This window comes from Lagopus leucura, unplaced genomic scaffold (assembly GCF_019238085.1).
Source record: "Lagopus leucura isolate 7727_CA_CO unplaced genomic scaffold, USGS_WTPT01 Super-Scaffold_100001, whole genome shotgun sequence".
In the NCBI taxonomy this organism is placed as follows: domain Eukaryota; kingdom Metazoa; phylum Chordata; class Aves; order Galliformes; family Phasianidae; genus Lagopus; species Lagopus leucura.
The window spans coordinates 34610203-34632430 of NW_024962262.1; the positions used below are offsets into that span (position 1 = coordinate 34610203).

Sequence of the window (22228 nt, forward strand, 5' to 3'; positions counted from 1 at the left end):
TTTCCATTTTCAGTAGCATGTCCTGGATAACTTCCAGTAAAGTAGTAAGTGTTAAATTCAGTGTTGTATTTGTATCATAAATCAAATCATATAGATCATTAACTTGCCTCGATATGTACTGGCTGTTGCTCTGAGAGTTTAGTGGAAGAACTCAATGTGGGAAATTTTAAAAATTATTTATTTCTGTTGGTTCAAAACAAATCTACGAGAAGTTATAACCAGGAAAGCAGCTGAAGGTTAACGTTCTAAAAGTTGTACGAAACAAAGTGAGCAAGTTCTTTTGCTGATGTCTGGAGTTACTGCTATTTATTAGAAAAGTGTATCTGTCTCAGCTGTGGTGCAAAGTAATTATTTACTGTCAGACGCCTCTTAAGAATGCTGTTGGTTTAAGAAGGCAAAGAGCAGGTGATGTTGTCTCTGACTCAGCTTGTTAGCTGCAGTAAAATGAAATCATTTTCTTCTGCTAAAGGTAATAGAAACAGATTTTCATAATTCCTTGAGTTCTAATGTGTAAATAGAAAACAATTGCCTTCTATTTCATTTTAGGCAAGATTACAGAGGGGACAGCTACTGCTCAAGCAAGGAAAATTTGATGAAGCAGAAGATGACTTTAAAAATGTGGTAAGTCGGAGTCCTGAATTGGAAAAACTGCTTTCCAGCTTTTAGAGTTGGCTTCTAAGGCAAGATCTCAACTCTGATGTTTCAGAGAATGTGAATGTATACATAAGTTCGTGTCTTCCTTGTTCTTGAAGGGTATTGCAGTTAAGCTGCATCGTGTGAATAAATGACCAATGTTGGGATGGAATAGAGAAGATGAAACCAGAAGGTGCTGCATGAAGCAGCACAGCACTTTGAAGAGGTGTTTTTTTTTTTTTTTTTTTTTGTCTATGTGCCTAATGCTTTGTGATCTCTGCTTGATGGCATCTATACTGGAGATCAGTCTTCAACCAGAAATGTAGGGTTAGTGATGTGTGACTCAGTGTAAATCAGCATTCAGTTACATGCTTCATGATAATCAGGTGACAGTGGGAAATAACTGGGTGCCCTCATGGATCAGGCTCTTTCCAGTGATTGCCAAAGGATCTTAGGCTCTTAGTTCAGTTACTGTGATGTTAAAAATTAGGTAATTCAGTGGCACGCATCTGCATCTCTTCACATTTGCAGAGGAGTTCTGCATCCCTCATGAAAGTGCTGACAGCAGTCTCTCTGTGATCAGAAAGTGCCCAGAATTTCCATACAAGTCTGGCTGGCTGTTATTCACTTGAGTGAGTTTTTATTTCAGTGGATATTTTGTGTTATAGCAACCTTGTGCTGCAAAAACAATCCCTGGAACAAAATCAACTTCATCTTTGGGAAATATGTAAAATAAGCTTCCCTCTCTGTTGCATCAAATTACTGTAAGAACATGAATAAATAGGATTAATTATTATATTCATTTATTCTTCGGCATTTGCTAGTTTAAACAGCTCATCTGTCCTTTATACCAGCATAAATAGAATTTGCAGGTGTAACTGATGCTGGCATTCTTTGAAGTGTGTGATGGAGAAAGCAGTTCTGTATTGCAGATTAGAGATGCTACATGGAATCTTTCTAGTGAGTCTGTAAGTGGAAAACAGAAGTTTACACTTGCAGGGCAGCTTTGTAACCATTACGATAATGAATGTGCCAGGTGATGCTGGTGTTGGCAGTAAAGCTGCAGTAGCTTATCCTGAAAGTCATGTAGCAGTGGCTCCTGCTGCTGCTTGCTCAGTAAGGAGCAAGCATTTGGTCTACAGTTGCACGTCGAATTGCAGTGCAGCCCTGCTGTTTGCACTGTGTGAGAATGTCATCCAGTTCTGATTAACTGAGGCTATAGGTGCTGCAACAGCATTTACATGATGTCAGTGTTGATTCTGAGTGTGTGTATGCATCTTTTTCCAGTGACTCCTTTCTGGACTGTTGCATAATAACATGTAACATGGAAATAACATAGAAATTACATGGAAATGCTTTCCCAGTCAGCTGTGGAGTAGCTTGCTTTTTTCTAAACCAACTGAAACTCCAGTCATAGCTGCTTTTCTTCAGTCATGTCGTTTCCAACTTCAGTTGGGCTTCAAGACAGCAGTAGAACAGAGTTTCGTCTCAGTTACTGAGTGAGATTCTGTATTGGTCCTAAAATCTTAGCTCCAGTTTCCTTGGTTCTCTGAACAGTGTTGCTTATGTGCTTTCTTAGTGATTATGTTAAGTGGTATGTTTTGAAAAGAATATTTTGCTTGAACATATTGTATTGAACTGAAAAACATGATACTGAATTAATCCTTTATAATAGGTTTCTTTATTCATTCAGTAGAGAAGATCCTATTATTGTATCTTGACTCCAAAGTAAAATACTTCTGTGAAGGCCTAGTGAGAGATTCCTCTTGCTTTCTTCTAAGTCTTTCAGGTATGTGGTCAGGTTGTTCTCTCAGTTCTTGTTCTGGCAACGTGCTTACTTCTCAATATGAAAATGTTTAATCTTAAAGTGAGAGGAAATCAAAGCACAGTATTGTGAAACATTAACACTCTGTTTCTCTGTGACACTGATTTATGTATATGTGAGAAAGGGTGAGGTGGTGGAAGACTTTTTAGAGATTAAATGGTTTCTAAGTGATTTTAAGACCTGGACATCCAGACTCTCCAATTAGTTGCTAACGCAACAGAGGAAAATTAAACAGTAGTCACTCAAACTTTTGACTCATACTGCAAGTCAGTTGTCAAGGACTGAAAAGGAGTAAGTAATTCATTGCTCAAAGTAAAACTTCATTCTATGCTAGTGCAGATATGACCCAAAGAAGTACCAGTGGGGTCTCTGTAGCTTTTAGGCTAGAATTCAGTTTTGGTCTTGGATTCCTAGAATTGTACATTTTACGTTTGAACTGAGTATATAATTTCCGGTCTGCTTTTTGGCTGAGTAAATGTAGGTAAGGGCCTAAATGGCTCTCTGACCTTTCACTTTGGCTGGATAGCTGCTAACTAGGCTGCTCTCATTCTCAGTAAGTATGTAACACATCAGCAAATGTAGATATCCAGATCAGCATCTAAATTGCAGAGAGGCATTGACTGTCCCACATTTGTCATGCATCTAAGTCTGCAAGCAGTCACTGTAACTCAGTAACCACGTAGAGGAACCATGCAGCAGTCTGATCATATGACTGAGCCTGCAGAAATTGAATATCATGTAAAGATGGGAAGAAAGTGCTGTGTTTCAACATCTTAATATGAAGAAAAATAATCTGCTTTCTTTAGTATGGAGATTTTCAGGACATTGTGTGACGTATGTGGTTCTGAGGACATGATCTGCTTGCTAAAATGATTAAGGAGGAGGTAAATGTGAGAGTTAGCTTTCATGATTTTCCCCCCTCCCCCCCAGGAAAATTTTGTGGATGAGATGAGCTTTCTTGAGATAAAGCCAATCATTTTGGTTGTGTGCCCTTGGCTGACAGTAGATGTGTTCCGAGGTGTGATTTTGGTGATGGTGATTTGTTTTTGGTTTAAGGCAGAGAATCAGCTCTTAAGATGTTCCCCACTTTTGAGTTAGAGAAACCAGCTCAGTATTTGGAAAGTAAAGAGAGTGATTTTACTTGGGCTACTCGAGGACAGGCATGTAGGAGGAAGGCAGTTTCTACTTCCTTGTATGACACTTGAGTCACTGTTGCCAGTATTGCTTTCCCAAAAGCTGCAAGTGGTGTAATGTGAACTGCCTGTAAATGTTATTTTCTCATAGCATATTCCCTCAGTCTGTCAAATCCCAGTGGAAATACTGAAATACCAGTTTCTTTCCTATCCTTCCTCCATTCTTTCTTAGAGTTGTGCTCCTTGAAAGGATTGTCTGAAGAGTTCAGCAGATGAAGTTGTTCTTAAGAGAAATTCTTTCTACAGTTTTATTGTACATGGGAAAAGTTTGTGAGGACCCTAAACCTCTTTAAAATTGTATTGTTGCCAGATAGAGCAGTTCTTCTATTCAGATGCTTCTACCTGAAACAGTACTGGCTGTTTTAAGGGCATTAGTGGCATTGTGAAGGCAGGCAGTGGGAATGCCTGACTGGGAAGGGTGGGAGCACTGCTTTCATCTCTAGAGCCTTTTGAGACCTCAGCTTTTGTGCCATTGTTTTACAGGTTGGTGTTGTTTTTTGTTTTGTTTTGTTTTTCCCATTTTTCCTTCCTGCATTTCCCTTTTGGCTGAAGTTAATCACTTTGGTTTTGGATAGAGGAAATGATTCAGACTTATCCCTTGGTATGTTAAGGAAGACTGTGTTTATAGGAACTCTTCGTTTTTGCCAACGGATGCACCAAGCTGATGAGGTTACAGCATGCACTAGGAAGCATTTTTTGCCTAGCAAGACCAGATAACAGCTTTTTACTCTTTAGAAAAGTAGCTTTTTCCTTCTAACTCAGCTGTCAGAATGGAAATTTAGCATCTAGATGGTAATAAAACTCTTAATGGATGTCAACAGAATGGTCTAATTCTTGTGTGCAGAGTGCCCAGGATGAAACAGAGGTAAAGCATAAGTCCTTGGGTGAATTTATTTATTTTGAAGTTGTTGCTTACAGTGTATGAGTAGTATTTGCTTCTCCAATCTCAATTTTGGTTAAATGCTCCTATGCATTAATATCAAGTTCATTTGGTTCTGATTAGTAGCTTCCAAATAATAGCTGTCAATAGGGTGAATTTGGGAGTGCATCAGTGCTCAAAACTGAGGCCTCAGCCCGTGAAAGCCCCGGAATATTTATTTGTCTTCAAGCATGTGATTTTTGAGTGAAAATAGAAGGAATAATTATATCCTCTGGTTGTCACATTCCTTTCAAATCCTCTTTTTATTTTTTTTAGGACTGACTGTGATGTTCACAGTTGCACTGTGCTGCAATAAATACTCCCATTTGAGATTTCCTAAGTACCCTTCCAAGGGAGACAATTGCATGAGCATTTAAAAGCTGGAAACTGAAGTTTCCACTTGCAGCTCCACTAGATGTCAGCCAAAACTAAGTGGCTGAGCATGGTGTGTTTGCAGATGTTTGTTTTCTAATGTAGTGAAGGCTGTGGTTGCAGAATGCACTTTTTTTTTTTTACTTCAGTCAGCATTTTGGATGTAGATGGGAGAGACCATCTTATGTCACTGTAAGTTACCAAATGCAAGTTTGCTTAGTATCCAGAGTTCTCTTAAACTTTATGTTACATTACGTTAACCGTGAATGTTTCTCTCAGATGATATGATCATCTATAGCTTCCTGGGTAAAGGATGTATTTAAATACTTTCTTTTTTCTGTCTAATATTATGGCTGTTATCTAATATATCACTCTGCCAGTGCAGAGCTTTCCTTTGTGCTCTGTTCTTGTGTGCATTGGTGTCTTGATTTCTAATAAGCTACAGAAATTCCTGCAGCCCTCTTTGAAACATCTAAGTTCGACAGGACCAAGTGCTGTGTCCTACCACAGCAACCCCAGGCAACACTACAGGCTTGAGGCAGAGTGGATGGAAGAGTGGTGAAAGAAATGGACCTGGGGGTGTTGGTTGATGCTCAGCTAAATATTAGAGCCAGCAATGTGTCCAGGTAGTCAAGAAGACCAATGGAATCCTGGCTTGTATAGAAGTATAGCAGTCAGCAGGAGCAGGGGGTGATAATCGTCCTGTACTCAGCTCTGGTGAGGTTGCACCTTGAGCTCTCTCTGTTCACTGTTGGGCCCCTTGCTACAAGAAAGACACTGAAGCCCTGGAGTGTGTTCAGAGAAGGGCAGCAAAGCTGTGAGGGGTCTGGAGCACACATGTAATGGGGAGCAGCTGAGGAATTGTTCACTCTGGAGAAGTGGAGGCTCAGGGCAGTTCCTATATCTCTCTGCAGCTACCTGAAGGAAGGTTGTGATGAGGTGGAGGTCGGCTTCTTCTCCCTCATAACTAGAGACAGGACAAGAGGGAATGGCCTCAAGTTGCACCAGGGGAGGTTCAAGTTGAATATGTTCTCTGAAAGTGGTCAGGCACTGGAATGGTGTGCCCAGTATGGTTGACTCACTGTCTCTGGAGATGTTCAAGAAATGTTAGGTATTGTACTAAGGGATGTGGTTTAATGGGGAAATATTGGTGATAGGTGGATGGTTGAACTGGGGGATCTTGGAGGTCTTTTCTAACTGTGGTGATCTGTGATTTTTCATAAGCCTCATCAATTTACTTTCATTATCAGTGTATTCACAAGCACGATAAGCAAGAAAAATGCTGAATTTGAATTGAATTCCTGGTATGTTTTTCTCCACTGTCTTGGATACAGCATGGTAGTATAGCAAAGTTTGGAGTCTTGCCTTTGAGATGAAGTGCTGTGTATGCCAGCTTCCTTATGAGCAGTGGAGAGCTGGAAGATGCACATGTAAATGCATTTAAAGCTCTGCTTTAAAATCGTGTGGCTCATGCTTTTGTTCTGTTTAATGTCTCTCAGCTGGGTGGGGGGAAAGGAGGGTTGTTTTTTTTTTTTTTTTGCCCTGGGATGATTCTCCACTTTACTGAGATTAGACAGTAAAATAACACAGCACCTATAAGTGGTAAATCTGCAACAGAAAATTACTTACAATAACAAAACCATTCCCACATGCTGGCCTCTGTTTTCTCTGAAGGAATTATAATTTTGGGGTTGGTTTTTCTTTTTGGTAGTGAATGTAAGCTGCTGTAACAGATGGCTAATGCTTGTTGCTGTAACTTAAACTGCAACTAAGCATTCTAATCCAAATGTAGTAACCATCAAAGACAGCAAAGGATGCTGTGGTGAAAAGCAGCGGCTGTGTTCTGGAACATGTTCACCACTAGCAGTGTGCTTGCAGAGCACAGCTTAGGATGAGCATGCAGAGAACTATTAGATTTGCCTTAGATGTGTATTAGCTCAGCTGAAGTGAGATTTCTTTAATACCTTACTCCTTTCTAGGAAATCTTACGTGCTTAGTGCAAGCAGTTGGTCTGTCCAGCTTCACTATTCCAAAGGAAAAGGATGAATAACTGAAATGTTATTTGTTATCAATAGTAGTGTGATAGTCTCCTGATCGCTGGGCAGAAGGACAGAAGGAACTTGGAAAATAAACCAAAATTAGAGTATCAAACAACTTTTATTTCCTGCTGTCCCTGGGTGCTTTATGAAGAGACTTATTTTTGTTTTAATTAACATGACTGATGAAGACAACATATTAGTACACTAAGTAATTACTAAGAGCCATGAGTGTATATTTTTGTCATATAGAGAGCATTAAACTAAAGCTTAATGGCTTAACTTGAATGGTAGCTTGAGAGGTTTTTTCCTTTGCTTTAACTGGACAGTTTGTACTATCTCATATTATCTGGGATGCTTCACTTAAATGATCTCTAATACGGTTTGATTTGTCTGTATGACTGTAACATTGCTTCTCCTATTTTACTGGTAGTTTGGTCCAAATAATTTACCGTGTCTAAGGAGTGCGGTAATGGATAAAGCTTATTTGTAGAAAAGAGTTGTTAATTTTTAAAAGAATAATGCTGAGAAATTGAGGAACAAAATTGGGTCAGTCACAGAACTGAAGAATTCAGAACTTAAAGGAGGTTTCTGATCTTTGAACTTTTAAAATCACAGATGTAGATATTTGCCCCTGTTGTATTCTCCAGTGCTGGGAGAGAAAGAGGATGCGTGCTGGTGAGGGTTTATAAGCAGAATTTCTTTTCTAACTAGGAGAAAAGCTTTTTGAAACGTGTATTAAGAGTCGACCTACAAAGGACAGAACTCTTTGATTGCCTTCCTCTGTTCTTGCAGAGAGGCAGTGTAAAGGAGTACTTTCAGGTCTAAGTACGACTTGATTTCCACCAAAGTAAAATGAAACAACTTCATAAGGTACAGAAATACTTTATGTAAGGCATCTAAGACAGAGGTGAGACCTGGTCGAGCTTCTCATGTTCCACTGAGGCTTTTCCCTTTCACGTACTTAAGTGTTAGAACCAGGGGAATTCTGTTGAAGGAGTTCTGAGGACTAATGTTGAATTGCATTAGAGACTTGAGCACAGAGTATGAGCATTTGAAGAACTTACGTTCAGGAAAAAAAAAAGGAAGGGCCGACTTGAAGATCCAGGAGGAGAGGAAAAAGTACAGGATGACTTTGAGGATATGGTAATTTCAATGGGCATTCTGTGTGTAAAATACGAGGTAGTGCAAGTTTTGATTTAAAAACAAAACCAAAAAAATCCGAAGTCCTACTGATTCACCCCCTCTAAAACTCTGGAAATCATAATGATCAGCTGTAAGTGTGAAGCTACTGCTGTTGTCTAACTGTATTAATTTTACGTATGACTTCCTGGCTGTGCAAGGGAATGGATGAGATTTTTCCTGGCCCTTATTTGTTGTTCCAGTTCCAGTAGCAGAGTTGCTGTGAGAGCTGTTTGGTTTACTTCTTTGCAAATAGAAAGCTGCCTAAATAAATGAATGCAAGGAAAATGCAACTCCTTGGTCGGAGGGAGGAAACTAGTCATAAACAAAACCTTAGGCTTGTGTAAAACCACATATGAAGTGAAGTGCCTGAATTCCTAGCTGATCCTGGTAAGCCCTCCCTCCAGCTGAAGCCTTGCTGCTGTTGCCAGTCTTCCTGGGAAAATCTAAGAACCACAGCCTCACAGTGATACTATCTGTGACATGTTGCAGTTGTTTCTATGTGTTGTGCTTAAAGTGGGATATGTGGTTGTTATATGGATATGCTTCCTACTGATGCTGAGGAATCTTGTATTTAATAACTAACTGCAGAAAGATTAACTTTGTTGCCATTGAGAGGACCGTGACTTCCTAAGGCTGATGTAAAAGATCTCTGGTTGTGTATTAATTTGTCCAAAGGTGAGTGATCAAGCCAGAGTGAGAGGAAGAATTAAGAGTTTTTGAACTTCTGATGTCTTGTATCAAAGCTCAAAATGTCTGTCTCTGGAATTTAAAGTTGGAAACACTTCTGGTGGAATTTTAAAACTCTTTATTTTCAGCTTTAATCAGTTTTCCATGTTATGATTATTAAAGGGACACAGTGATTTCTGAGCAAGCAATTCAGTCCCTCTTCATATTAATGTTTTCAGCTCAAATCCAATCCCAGCAATAATGAGGAAAGAGAAGCCCAAACTCAGCTGACGAAATCCGATGAGCTTCAGCGCCTGTATTCACAAGCATTGTCTGCATACCAGCAAGAGGATTATGAAGCTGCAATTCCTCTTCTTGATGAAATCTTGGCAGTAAGTGTTATGTAAAATGGTGCTGTCCACTGGGATAGTAACCTTTTGCTGGAAATCAGCTTAGCAGGGAGATTGGACTCAGTGATCTCCACATGTCCCTTTCAACCCATATGATTCTGTGGTACAGTAAAAAGGAAATAGGAACTCTTATCTGTGTGCATTATGGTTTAGCTTCTTCACTGATGAGAAAATACATGATGTAATTGGCTTCAATTTGAGCACATTCTGAAGTTGGAGAGCGTAGAGCATTGACTGCAACAGTATTTTAAAAAAGATCATTGTAGTTATGGGTAAAGATACGGCTTCAGCCAAACTTCTGGGCAGCTCATTCTCCATTTTTCTCTAAGTTAGTATTTTGTGAGGGAGCTTGTTCTCTAAGTAAATTTTGCAAATGTAGGAGACGTGTTTTTCATCTAGATTCTACTTTGTTGATAACACAGTGCAATTTGTGCTGAATACAAAACTTGGTAAAGGGTAGTTTGTTACTAAGAAGTGAGTACTTCTCTTGTCTTGAGAAACAAAATAATAAAAGATCAATAGCATCACAAAGTTCAAAACGTACATAGCTACCTGTATTCTCAGCCTTTTCCTTAAGATGTGTTTGTTGAATCCCACTCAATAAAAGTAGCCTGATAGTCTGTGTGGAGTAATTCAGTCTATAGGCACCTGGTGTGTCGTATAGAAATATATTAAATGACAGTTAACTGCTGTGCTGTTTTACATGCACGGTAAAATCATTCATTTGGAGTTTACAGCTTGGGCTTTTGGTGAAGAAACTGCCAAAATGTTTGTAGGGAGGGAGCATAGAGAAGTAGAAAATTCTTGTTCTCTAAAACCAGGTTTTATAAAGCAAATGATAACCCAGAAGAAATCCTGTAAAAGGAATTGCCTGTCGTAATGTATTGTAAGTAATTATCTTTGTCCTTCTTTGACATGGTTAATTCAGTGTAAATCTTTACAGTGGAGGTACTGAGGTCACGTCTTGCGTGGCTGAAGTTTACCTGCAGGCCTCTTTCTAAAGGACAGCTGACAGCTTGGTCTTTGCTGTTCGTTTCCCTGCATTCTTTTGAGAAGTTGTATTGATTTATGATCCTGATATCCTTCCCTGGAGGCTCAGCAGACTGTCCCAGTTTAAGCAGGGCCAGTGGATTTAATTCATCTCCCTGTGTGAGCTCATTAAATCATTTAGAAAAATTTCAGGCCTTTGTTCTCTATTTGGGCAGGTGCGTCACAGCATCCACCAGGAAGCAGAGATGCTAATTTTGTGCACTCTGCATGCAACTTGAACCGTATGCTATTGCAGTTGGCAAAATGAAATTTAATGGGATTCTTCTGATGTTGGGGAGGAAAAGAAGTGAACTGTTACGGACCAAAGTCAAGCTTTAATTTTGATTTCTCAAGGTTTGTGTTTGGGATGCAGACCTACGAGAACTTCGAGCTGAGTGTTATATAAAGGAAGGGGAGCCAAGCAAAGCGATTAGTGACTTGAAAGCTGCTGCCAAATTAAAGAGTGATAACACTGAAGCCTTCTATAAAATCAGCAGAATATATTATCAGCTGGGGGACCATGAATTATCACTCAGGTAATTTTATTGTTTGCTGTAATTGTAAGAACTGAAACCAAATGTAACGATGAAAGTCACGATAAACTGTGAAATAGCTACAGTGTCTGGTTTTTGGATGGTACAGCAGCTCTGGTATGGACCTGGTACAGAAACCTCCTTTCCAGAAGCTAAGAACTGTGAAGACTCCATGTTTATTCTTGTCAGATCAACCATCAATTCTTCCTAGCATCTTGTTTAGATGCCACAGAGCAAAACTGTCAGAGTTGCTTACATTTTCTGCTGCTGTTGTATTTTTCTGTCCTGGAAGAAAGTGTTTCTCTAAACTTGCTTTGTTGGAGATTATTTTTTAAATTATTTTCAGTGAAAACAGAAACGTACTAAATGTGTCATAGGATGAGATTTGTATCTTCAGGAGTGGAAATGAAAGTTACTGGTTTAAAAATGGAGTTAATAAATACAAAAAAAAAAAAAAACAGAAGTATCCATGTTATCCATGTAGTGGATCTAGAGCTGCCAAACTTTTGTTTATCCTTTCATTCCTGTTTAGTTGAAGGCATTGCCATACATTCCTAGGCAGTCCTGCAGATAACTGTGCTTGCCTGATCTACACTGTTAACATTATTCTCCTTGTACTCAGCTGTACAAATGCTATGATCTTTTTGTATACGAGTGGCTTCTGGGAAGCTCTTGATGCCAGATGTGTTACTAGAAAAAAAACTTGTTTTTTTCTTTTCTTTGCAGTGTATGACAGGGGCTGGTGGATAAAAACTGCTTGATTAACTTTATAGAAATTGATTCTGCAGCTGGTCAAAGATTCTTTTTTTGTATATTCAACTTAGTAAATGTCAAATAGCTGGCTTGTTTGCCTTACAGGCCCCATTTCCAGAGTATATTTAATCTGGTGTATATAGCTTGCTTCTGTGGTGATTTTTCTTTTTTTGGTGGCTAGTATTACTTAACGTAATGATCATGGAAAGCATTGTTTTTGTCCTCTGAAATCCACAGTGGACTTCCTCTCTTTAATAACCAGATCTTAAGCTTTGATAAATGCTTATTATAAATGATAATATATTTGAATGAAGGGGAAAATTGTATGGAGAAATAAACTCTTGTTTGGACAGCTTACAAATGCTGCATTGTGTCTCCAGATTAAATTCCATAATATATTTCTTCTCTCTTGTGAAAAGTGAAGTCCGGGAGTGTCTGAAGCTTGACCAAGACCATAAGCAATGTTTCTCTCTTTATAAACAAGTAAAGAAACTCAATAAGCAGATTGAGTCAGCAGAGGAATTCATCAGAGAAGGCAGGTAAGTGTTCATTGTATTAAAAAAGAAAAAAATGAGTGCTGAGGTGTCAACAAATTATCGACTGAGGAGCTGATTAAGTGTTGCTTTTTGCGTCTGTTAGCTGAAGTGGATAACTGAGCACAGCTATCAAATTACAGTCAAATTACATTGATTCATGTAGTCAATTCTGAATTCTTTTTGATACCACTGTCTTCTCTTTACATACTTTATGGAGCAGGTATAAAGGTGAAGGTAGGGATAAAATTTATCAACTCTCAGGTATTATAAGACTTCATCTTTGGACTAAAAAAACAGGTAATTCTGCAGTGCCTCAGTAGCTGAAGTGGAACTGGTTCATAGGTTTCTCTTATGTATCCTGTTCAGTTCTACTGTGTTCTTCTAGTTCATGCTTCATTTTGGTTTTACGTGTTCCCAGGTGCACAACATCCAACTGTAAGGAGCTCTAACAAGTGATTAAACATTTTCAGAGTGACTTTTTAAAAGGAAGTACATCAGGAATGCGAGTCAGCACAATGGAGGACAGTTTCATTAACTCAGCAGTTCATTTGGGCTCTTATTCTAGTTTTTTATTTGATCCAGTATCAGCACATTTTGAGGGACTCTTCTGAGAGCTTGCATTCCTCCTAGTTTGTAGCAGCGTATGAGTTCAATCACACATTTGTGTTTTTGAGTGAGAGTTTTAATCTGTTTCTTATTAACTGTGGAACTTGCATGTCTTTAAACCCTTACAGCAGAAATATGTTTTCCTTTGTGACTTGCTGAGAAGGTAGGGAGAAAACAAACTTTTTGACTGAAGCTGGCTGCAGTTGTTTGGCTTTTTTTTTTGGGGGGGGGGGGAAGTGGGGGGGGGGGGGAGTAGGGGGTTATTGGTAGTACAAAAGGCAAACAGGACAGTGCTCACAGCAAGGCTCCAAACTCGGTCCATTTCAGACATCAGAGAGGGAGGGTTTTCTTCTTTTTCCACCACAAGTGCAGAGGCACGTATTGGACAGGAAGCAAATCAGGATACTGTTGTTTGTGCACATTGAGGAATGGCAGTCATGGTCTTCTGCAGAAACCTGATGGTCACAGTGCTTGCTCTTGTTGAAGGGAATGGAATATAAATCTTAAAATGGCCGAAATTTTTCTTCATAATGTTGCCTTACGTCACATCTTTAAGACTAATGCAGCCAAATTGCATTTTAAATAAATTACAGCAGTCTTAATAGTATGAAATGTAACTACTTATGCTTTATAAAACAGATACGAAGATGCTATCAGTAAATACGACTCTGTAATGAAAACTGAGCCAGATGTCCCAGTTTATGCTACTCGTGCCAAAGAAAGGATCTGTCACTGTTTATCAAAGGTAATTCTGCCTCCACTTCTCTCTCCAAATTTCTTCAAAAACAAAAAGCATAACTCCACCCATCTATCTTGTTTTCCTTTCTCATTTTCAGAATCAGCAGGCTACAGAAGCCATAAGAGTTTGTACACAAGTTCTGCAACTGGAACCAACCAATGTGAATGCTCTGAAAGACAGAGCAGAAGCTTATTTGCTGGAAGACCTTTATGAAGAAGGTACACTTGTATGCATTTTGTACATCTCTGCAGTCAGTATTTCAAAATTTTTTAACATGGGCTTTGATTCTGCACTATGTTGTTTATCTTTAAGCAGCACAGTTGTAGATCTAGGAAAGTATGTGCTGTTAATTTTGTCTTGATTAGTACAAGTGGTATGCACTTGTTTTATCTACAGTTGTCTTTCTACAGTGGGCTACGTTTGGGATCTTTTGTGAGAGCATACAGCTTATTCAGACTCAAACATTTATTTCAACAGCATTGTTAGACAATTGCATTCGTAGATGAAAGATCACTATAATTAGGGTCACAGAGACCCATTCTGGGAACTCCTTACAATGTTTTTGAACGATAGCATGAAATGAGATTTTCCTGTACCCTACCTACCACGTGCTCATCATAGAGGAAGGCATTGGCCATTGTTTCACCACCATAGATCTCCTTTCTGCTGCCAAGAGCAGTAAGCTGGTTTTGCTTGAGGCAGCATTTTGTGTATGGGCTTTGCTTTCCATTGAGCTTGTAGACTGGCAACCCTTACCATTGGGTTGTACATAGAAACATACCAAGAAGTGCCTCCAAAAAGTTTCTTTTTTTGACTGAATTTTCAGGTGTTCTGAGGAAGGTAATGGGCTGACAGATGTTTTGCGGGATGTCCTTGGGATGCTTTGTTGGAAACTTGATATGTTGTGGAGAACCAAATTGCATGAATCGCCAGTGCAATTGTTACTGGTGTGCATATGCACTGTGAGAGAAATGACTAGCTGTGTTAGTGTAACTGCTAAAGAGGCAAAATGCCTGTTTATGTGTAGGAAGAGGTTCCTGTGGAGCCTTGCTTTGTTAGGATGGTGGAATTGTGCTGATATGGCTCTGACTGAAGGATCTCTCAGGGCTAGCTGTGAGAAAGCAACTATGTACTGCTACGAACTGGATGAATGGTGAAGGTGTTGTCTGCAAGTAAAAGCAAATGTCATGAGGAGATCCCAGTTTACAGTTCTGCTTCTTTGTGTGGCTCAGGAAGATGGAGTTGAATTTGAGTTCTCTGGATTTCCTTATAGCTTATGGAAAAGGTAACAGAAGTCAGCTGCCTCGTGGACTTTCCCCCACTCTGTAGCAGGTGTCCTTGCTGCTGAAAATTGCCTACATGAACAGCATTATCAGTATTCATTTTCCAAGTGGCACTGGTTGCAAATGCCCTTTGAAATCTTCCCATTCAAAGAGCACACAAGCTGTGTGATGACTATTTATTTTTTTCCTGCACCCAGCTCTGTAGATATTCTGTAGGCATTGAGACTAAAAATCACCGCTAGAGCAGGAAGTGACAAAGTGGCAAATGTCTGCTGGGGTTGTGCTGGACCCACTGGCTGTACCTCACTTCCTTTTAGACAGAGTACCATGGGAATGTTACTTGCTCCATATTCAACCTCGCAGAGGAGGGACTGAGTAATTGTCTCCATTAGGTAATGTGGCATCTTTCAGGGTACTACGTGCTAGTGTACTGTATGAATATTCATCATGTAGCTTAGTAAGTCTCATTTCCACACAAAGCCACTCTTAAGAAGGAGGCTTACACCATCTATCTGTTCTGTCCTGTGCTCATTCGTGTAACAGTTTTTGAAGCCTTGGATTGCTTCAGTTAAATATGATAGCAAAAGAAAATTGTAGTCTTTAAATCTGCTGGAAAAATAGTTCCATTCATTTTAATACTTATAAAATAGCTTTCCTCTTCTGTATTCTGATGCTCAGTTGTCAGCTTTACAACTGAACAAAAAAAGCCCTCTTCATTTTAAACATTGATGAGACAGCTATTCTCATTAATGGTATGCTCAGATTTTTTTTTTTTGTCTTTTTGAGAAATTATCACTGAGAGAAGATATTGCTCTCACCTCTTGAAGTGAACTTCAAAAATGAAATATGCTTTTTACTGCACTGTTTTAGGCCTCGTTGACTCAAGTACTTGAAAACAAAGTGTAATGAGGGCTGTACAGCTTCAAGTAGTTGTCATTATCAGCTCTGTAGGCTTTGTGCTTCAGAAGCTTGCCAGTCCTTCTCTGCTGATGCTGGCAGGCCTCCTTGCTCCTTATAAGAGAAGGTGGAATACAGCAGCATTTCTGAAAATAACTGGCCTTTATGCAGAGGTATGACTTAAAGTGAGAAAGCTTATTTCCTGGGCTGGACCCAGACTTGGACTGGGCTGGCTCTTGGGGATCACCAAGCTCAAGTGGAACGGCACTCCTCCAAATCCTTGTTGATTAGTGCATCCCTTGCCTTCCCTCTGCCCTTGACAGTAATCAGATGGTTGCAGTTATGCTCCTCTTTCCAACAGTGCCTTCATAAACAGTTTAGTTCGTTAATGTTAATATGCTTGAAGGTGTCTTCACTTATCCTTCACTTTTAACTGCTGTAAAATGATGGTTATTTCCTTTCTGCTTCGGGGAGCAGTATGGAGTAATTAAAATCGTGGTCTCATATTAAGGTAGTAGATTGATTTTCTTTCTTCCCTCAAGAAAATTTCAAGCTGTAGGCACCTATCTCCTGTTTAAGGACAGGAAATTTCAAAATACTTATAATTCAAAACTTTGAAGGAGATTATTGTTACATGTTCAAGATGTACTTCAGAATGTATAGCTGCATTCTGATTCCCATTAAAAGGTTCTAATTACTTCATAATCATATGGGATTCAGGGATTGTCTGTGAAGACAGATGTGTGATGAGTCCTTTTGTGGCTTACCCTATAAGCACAAGAATCTGTCTGTGAAGTATCCAGCACACGTTTTTTTCTGAGGAAAAAACACACACTGCTCCAAAATTGCTCAGGAAATCTTTCTCTTGAAGAGACAGTCCCTGTTTCAAGAAGAGCATTGCTACTGCAATTACTCCTCTAACAGATTTTACGTGGACATACGTTATCTACAGATACTCATGTTTGATTAGAAAATTAATTCTGCATATGGAATAATGGCTGGTCTTGTGTAGGCAAGATAAGGGAAGACAGCTGAGATGTTTAGAAATACGGTGTAGTTGCTGCTTCAGAGATTATGAAGACTCTTGCATTGAAAGCAGAGTGTTAGGTTTGATTAAAATATTTAAATTGAAATGGATACTCAAAGCTGATTGTTCCCTTGGTGTTACGGGACCGGATGAAAGGAAGATAAGATGTTCTGTAAAGCAGCAGGCCAGTAAGAAGCAGTGATAATTCTTGTGTTAGCTCATGAGGTATTAGTGCTTTTAGAAGTAGTGACTGAGAGGAGCTGATTAAATATCTCATTCAACATGCCTTGAATGGGTAATAAGTCTCTTGGTTTTGTAGCAGCTTTTCTGCCATCAGAGAGCTATCATCCTGCTTCAAAGGCACCTGCTCCCAGCTCTCACCCTGTAGCTGGGTGGGGTTCAGGTCTGAATGAGAAATAGTCCTATGCTGGAGAATACCAGCAAAACTGGAGTGTCTTCTAGTGGAAAGGAAGTGCATAATGTAACTTGTGTGCTGTATCTCAGCAGCACGTGTCACAGCAAAACGTAACTTCTCATGTTCTTAATGTCTGCAACCAGCAATAAGGGAGTCCATTTTTAAAAAGAGAAGGCCAGTGTGTTTGTTGCAAACCATTGACCCTTAAGGAGCTCAGCTTCCAGCAGTAGAGCATGCTGTAGATGCTGTGGTGCTCAGCAAAGCTGAATGACCTGATCCACATTTGTGGGGATGGTGTGATTGGATGTGAAGCAGATGAAGTACGTTAGTGCTTAAAGTTATTGGGGTGGTAAAACAGTGTAATGAAATCCCTGCATTTGTGTATATTTTTATCAGTTTCATCAGTGTAAATTAGGCACACATATCAGCAAAGGGTTTTTTCTTAACGAGTGGACAAATCATTGGAAAAAAAAAAAACAAAAAAAAAACAGCATAAAACAAAATATTTTGTTGAAGCAACAAATGTTTGGTGATATAAAATGAATAGAAATTCAGTTTCTAATAACAGATGAAATTGTTGGGGCACTGGAGGTACTTGAAATTTTTTTCAATAACAAAACAAGATTGCAGTGATATCAGATGTCTGAGTAGTACAAATTCATTAGCACTTCCTGCTGTCTTGCTCAGAAACAGTGAAAAACAAACGTAACACCTGCTGAGAAATAGCAGCTGCTTGGAAATAATCTGATGCAAGTACTTTGTCTAACTTGAGAAACCTAGGAGACTTGGATCTGCAAATGAGACTGTGAGGATTTTAACAGTGAAAGAAGAATAGCTTCATTAGAGGCTTCAGCAGCAGCTTCCCTCGATAAACGCTGATAGCAAAGATTGGTGTTTTAAGCTTTCAGTTACCACTTTAAAATAATAATATGGTTTACATAAAAATAAAAAGAGGAAGAAATGAGGTCTCTGCAGAACTCAGAAATGCATTACAACACCCCTCATGCTTTTGTTCCTGGCAAATGTAACTCTTGAAATAAAAGTGAGAGCCTGCCCCTTGGACGTGGGGGACAAAACACGCAGAGCTTAAAGTATGGCTGTCTGCAGCAATATTTTTATACTGAGGCATAAAAAGAAAATGGTGAAATACAGCTAATGGTTATAATTGTGGTGTTTGTATAGATAAACTTGCTGTTAATCTAAAGTCTTTATTGCTGGTAGAGGAAGAAGCCACTGTAGTGCCTGAATGCACAAGGTGGAGAAGAAGGAATAGTAAGATTCTGTATAATGCATCCCTCAATGTGTGAGACTACTGCTGTGCAGCTGGCTTTTCCATTTCTAGTCACTGAAACTCACTTCTTGATTGCAGTTACATCCCAAGCCTAGCTGTTCATGTGTTCTCATATCTAGTGAGTGTTCTGACCAGCTGTTAATAACCTTTTCTCTCTTTCCCAAAAACATGGTTAAGCTAAAGAAACTTCCCTAAGTTATACATTGTCTTCTCTGTTGCCTAATTTAAAGAAACATACTTGGCAAGTTGAAGTTCCACTGTTTATAAACTGCAGTAGCAAAACTTCAGTTTTGGAAAGCGATTGAGTTGTTTAAATCAAGGTTTGTGAGAAGTTATGTAATATGCTTCCTTCGCTTTCTTTTCAAAGCTATTAAAGACTACGAAACGGCTCAAGCCAATAGTGAAAATGACCAGCAGGTTCGAGAGGGGCTGGAAAGAGCTCAGAGGATGTTGAAGCAATCACAGAAGAGAGACTACTATAAAATTTTAGGAGTAAAAAGGTGAGGCATTAATATTTGAGGAGATGATGTTACATTTGATTGATTAAACTAGCTTATCTGGAGCTGATGGTTTGCCTTTGTTCTGCTGCAGCTTAGTTTTTGTCTTATTGCTTTCACTTCCCTGCTGTACTATATGGGCTAAGTGCTAAGTACTTCAGTAGTACTTGTTTAAAATTCTTCTAGAAAGAAAGGAAAGTAACTACCAGTGGGCAAGAAGGAAATGAGTCCTTTGGCAAAAAATCCTTCGTACGTATGATCACATATATGGTGAATGAATTGGGAAGAAAATAAAGACTGGAAAGAATTACTGAAAGCAATAAAAAATAAAATTGTGGCAGATATTACAGTGGATTGGGAGAGTTTGAAAAGACTGAGTAAAAGTGGTATCTAAAACCTTTCTGCCACTAATCTAGGAAAAAACGAATGGCTTCTCTTTTTAATGACAACCAAGCAAGTGTCCATTTTCTACTCATGTTTTTTATGGCTCACCTTCCTGTAAATTCTTCAGCCTGGGAACTTTACTGTGTATGAAAACTTACAGTTGCCTCTTTCCAAAGAGTAAATTTAGGATGGTAAAGGAAACCCAGAATCATAGAATGGTTTGGATTGAAAGGGACCTGTGGGATCATCTAGTTCCAAAATCCCACATCTAGGCAGGGATGCCTCCCTCTAGACCAGGTTGCTCACGGTCTCATCCAGCCTGGCCTTGAATGCTTCCAGAGAAAGGGAGGATGACTCTGTTTAAGGTTGCATTCTGCTACCTCTGTTCCTATGTAAATCTATGGTTTCATATTCGGAAGATTAAGTAGCCTCTCATCATTTTCCCAATGCCTTTAATTACTGTTCCAGTGTTTAAAACAAGCCTGTAGATTTAGTATTGTGTTGTAGGATCAGTTAGAAGACTTCTAAGTTACCTGTAATTTTATCTATCCAGAAATGCTAGAAAGCAAGAAATCATAAAAGCTTACAGAAAGCTGGCATCCCAGTGGCACCCTGACAACTTCCAGAGTGAGGAAGAAAAGAAGAAAGCAGAGAAAAAGTTCATTGATATAGCAGCTGCTAAGGAAGTCCTTACTGACCCAGGTAATGATTGTACTACACAGTGGCTTCACTTTTTTATTCCTTTTTTTATGACACTGTAAAAATGCAGCAAGTGTAAGTTATAACAAACATTACAGCTTCCCTCTTCTGTTCTCTCTTGACCTGCTTGAGAAAGCAGTATGCTCAGACTTGCATCCAGTCCACTGTGTGAAGATAAAATTCCTAGAATTATTTATTGTGTTTTAGTGACTTTTGCTTAAAATGAACTTTAAAAATTGTTTCAAATGTATCTTTTCCTGATACAAACTAAATTTAGATCAAGTCTGGCAGGTCCTGAGGGTGGGAAGAAGGTGGGGAATACAGTGACTCTGTGGTGTGGAGATCATGAGATCTGGTGTCCATCCTACCAAGAGATAAGCTGGTGGGGTGGGCCATGAAATCTAAATAGTGTATTAGAAAATGAGGCAGTGTGTAGTTATCTTAGCTCACTTTTCTCCTCCTCTTCTTTTCCAAACAAGTAAAAAAAATTGCTCAACCAAAGCCATCCCTTAGGTTTGTGTCTCTAAACTTTTCCCTGTATGGTTACTGGAAAGAGAAGCACATAAAATGGTGGATGTCTGAGACTCTTGTTTCATCTTCAGCTTTTCTAAGCAGACTGTCTAAGTGATAATTGGGTAGATGGGCTCAGACTTTCAGAGGAGAGGTCTAAGAGTGAACTGCATTACAAACTCTTATGGTTAGTAGAAAGCCTTTTTTCTGTGCTAATGCAATCTTTGTTTATAATTACATATATAAACCAGAGGTTTTTTACTCTGGAAATATTTGGTAATGTTACCTCCTTCAGAGCACGTTCATCTGGTTTCTCCTTGACGCTGTTTCTGATGTCAACTCCACTGGGCAAGTGAAGGGATTCTGGTCACTGATTGATCATCAGAGATGCTTTGTGTTGCTGCCGTCACTACAGGGCCTTCCTTTCACTTTGGTTTTGTTTCCTTCAGAAATGAGACGAAAGTTTGACGCAGGAGAGGACCCCCTGGATGCAGAGAGTCAGCAGGGTGGGGGCAACCCCTTCCACAGGAACTGGAACACGTGGCAAGGATTCAACCCCTTTGGTTCTGGAGGAGGACCATTTACATTCAAATTTCACTTCAGTTAGAGCCAGGACTGTTCCAGGTGGCTGCTGCTGTTTTTTACTTAATTTGTTCAAAAAAATAAAAACTCTCTCAGTTCAAGACCCAAAATCTTAATTTCTAATGTTGTCCTTAACCCAGTCTTACTGCACTAGAAGAAAGCTACTTCTTTCTTTTAGTATTTGAAGCAAATTCATGGTGAGCTTGACAAGCTTATACTGGTGGGGGGAGGTTGAATGAATAAGGGTTTTGTTACTGCCTATGTATTTGTTGTGGTTATACAGGAGATGTGTTTTTTCCATCCATAGGAATAAACAATAAAAGGCTAATTAGGACAACACTTAAATGCAGCTTTAGGACTCAAGTATATGCTTACAGGTAAAAATGCATGTAAATATTTTTTTTGAATCGGGGCCTAATAAATGTGGGAAGGGTAGTTACAGTAGTCTCTGCGTTAACAAATTGTTTGTCCCTGTGCTCAGCAGAACGATCCATTTCTCAGTATTCTTTAAAGGAAACCCTCATGACCACCCGTTGTATCACCGTGGGCAGTGCCATAGGGAGGGGGAGGAGGCTGCGCACTGGCTGAGCCCCAGCAATCTCTTACAAGGATCACTTGTCAGGAAGGATTTGGAAAATGTCTGCTCACCTTCTTCATTAACCTGGGATTAATTGGGGTAATTTTCTTGGCTGCTACTGTCAACTATGAAAGCTTAAAAAAAAAGAAACAAAAACAAAAAACACTTTTGCTTTTCAGGAGACTGTTGTTGTGATTCTGAATGTTTAAGCATCATTGCATCATTTTTGAGGAGTTTGCACTTTAACCAAGTATTTAGTTGAGATCTGGGCAAGGCAGCACAATGTGACATTCCCACCTCTACAGCAGTTTGTTACTTCTCTGTACGTAAATTCTGAGCCAGCACAGGTTGTGAGGTGACTGTATGTGAACTGCAGGAATAAAATGCGAGCTGTTGCCTTCCCCATGTGATACAGCTTCCTTTCTGTCGGGTGGTGCCACAATGAATTAATGCTGAAGTAGTTTGAAGCAACTTTCTGTTTTGTGTAACAGCCACAGTGCTGCAGAAACAGCTGCCTGTGTACCAGGCTGACTTTGCATTGGCCAGAAGTGTGGTACAGTCTGGTGGGCAAAACAGTATGGAACTGTGTGAGATGGGAGGCATTCCTAGGGCTGCAGTTGCTGCAGGTGAG

The 22228-nt window shown here is 39.4% G+C and overlaps 1 protein-coding gene across 1 annotated transcript in view; it reads left to right on the forward strand.

The window, feature by feature from the left end:
- The window catches only part of DNAJC3 (DnaJ heat shock protein family (Hsp40) member C3), a 29211-nt gene extending 7204 nt beyond the window's left edge, over window positions 1-22007 (forward strand). Inside the window, exons 4-12 of the mRNA XM_042867196.1 lie at window positions 547-621; window positions 9069-9221; window positions 10623-10804; window positions 11974-12093; window positions 13336-13441; window positions 13533-13653; window positions 18716-18848; window positions 19783-19931; window positions 20888-22007. Of these exons, the coding sequence (XP_042723130.1) occupies window positions 547-621; window positions 9069-9221; window positions 10623-10804; window positions 11974-12093; window positions 13336-13441; window positions 13533-13653; window positions 18716-18848; window positions 19783-19931; window positions 20888-21045 (1197 nt within the window). The 3' untranslated portion in view covers window positions 21046-22007. The remainder of the gene's footprint in view (window positions 1-546; window positions 622-9068; window positions 9222-10622; window positions 10805-11973; window positions 12094-13335; window positions 13442-13532; window positions 13654-18715; window positions 18849-19782; window positions 19932-20887) is intronic.
- The last annotated feature ends 221 nt before the right edge of the window (window positions 22008-22228 follow it).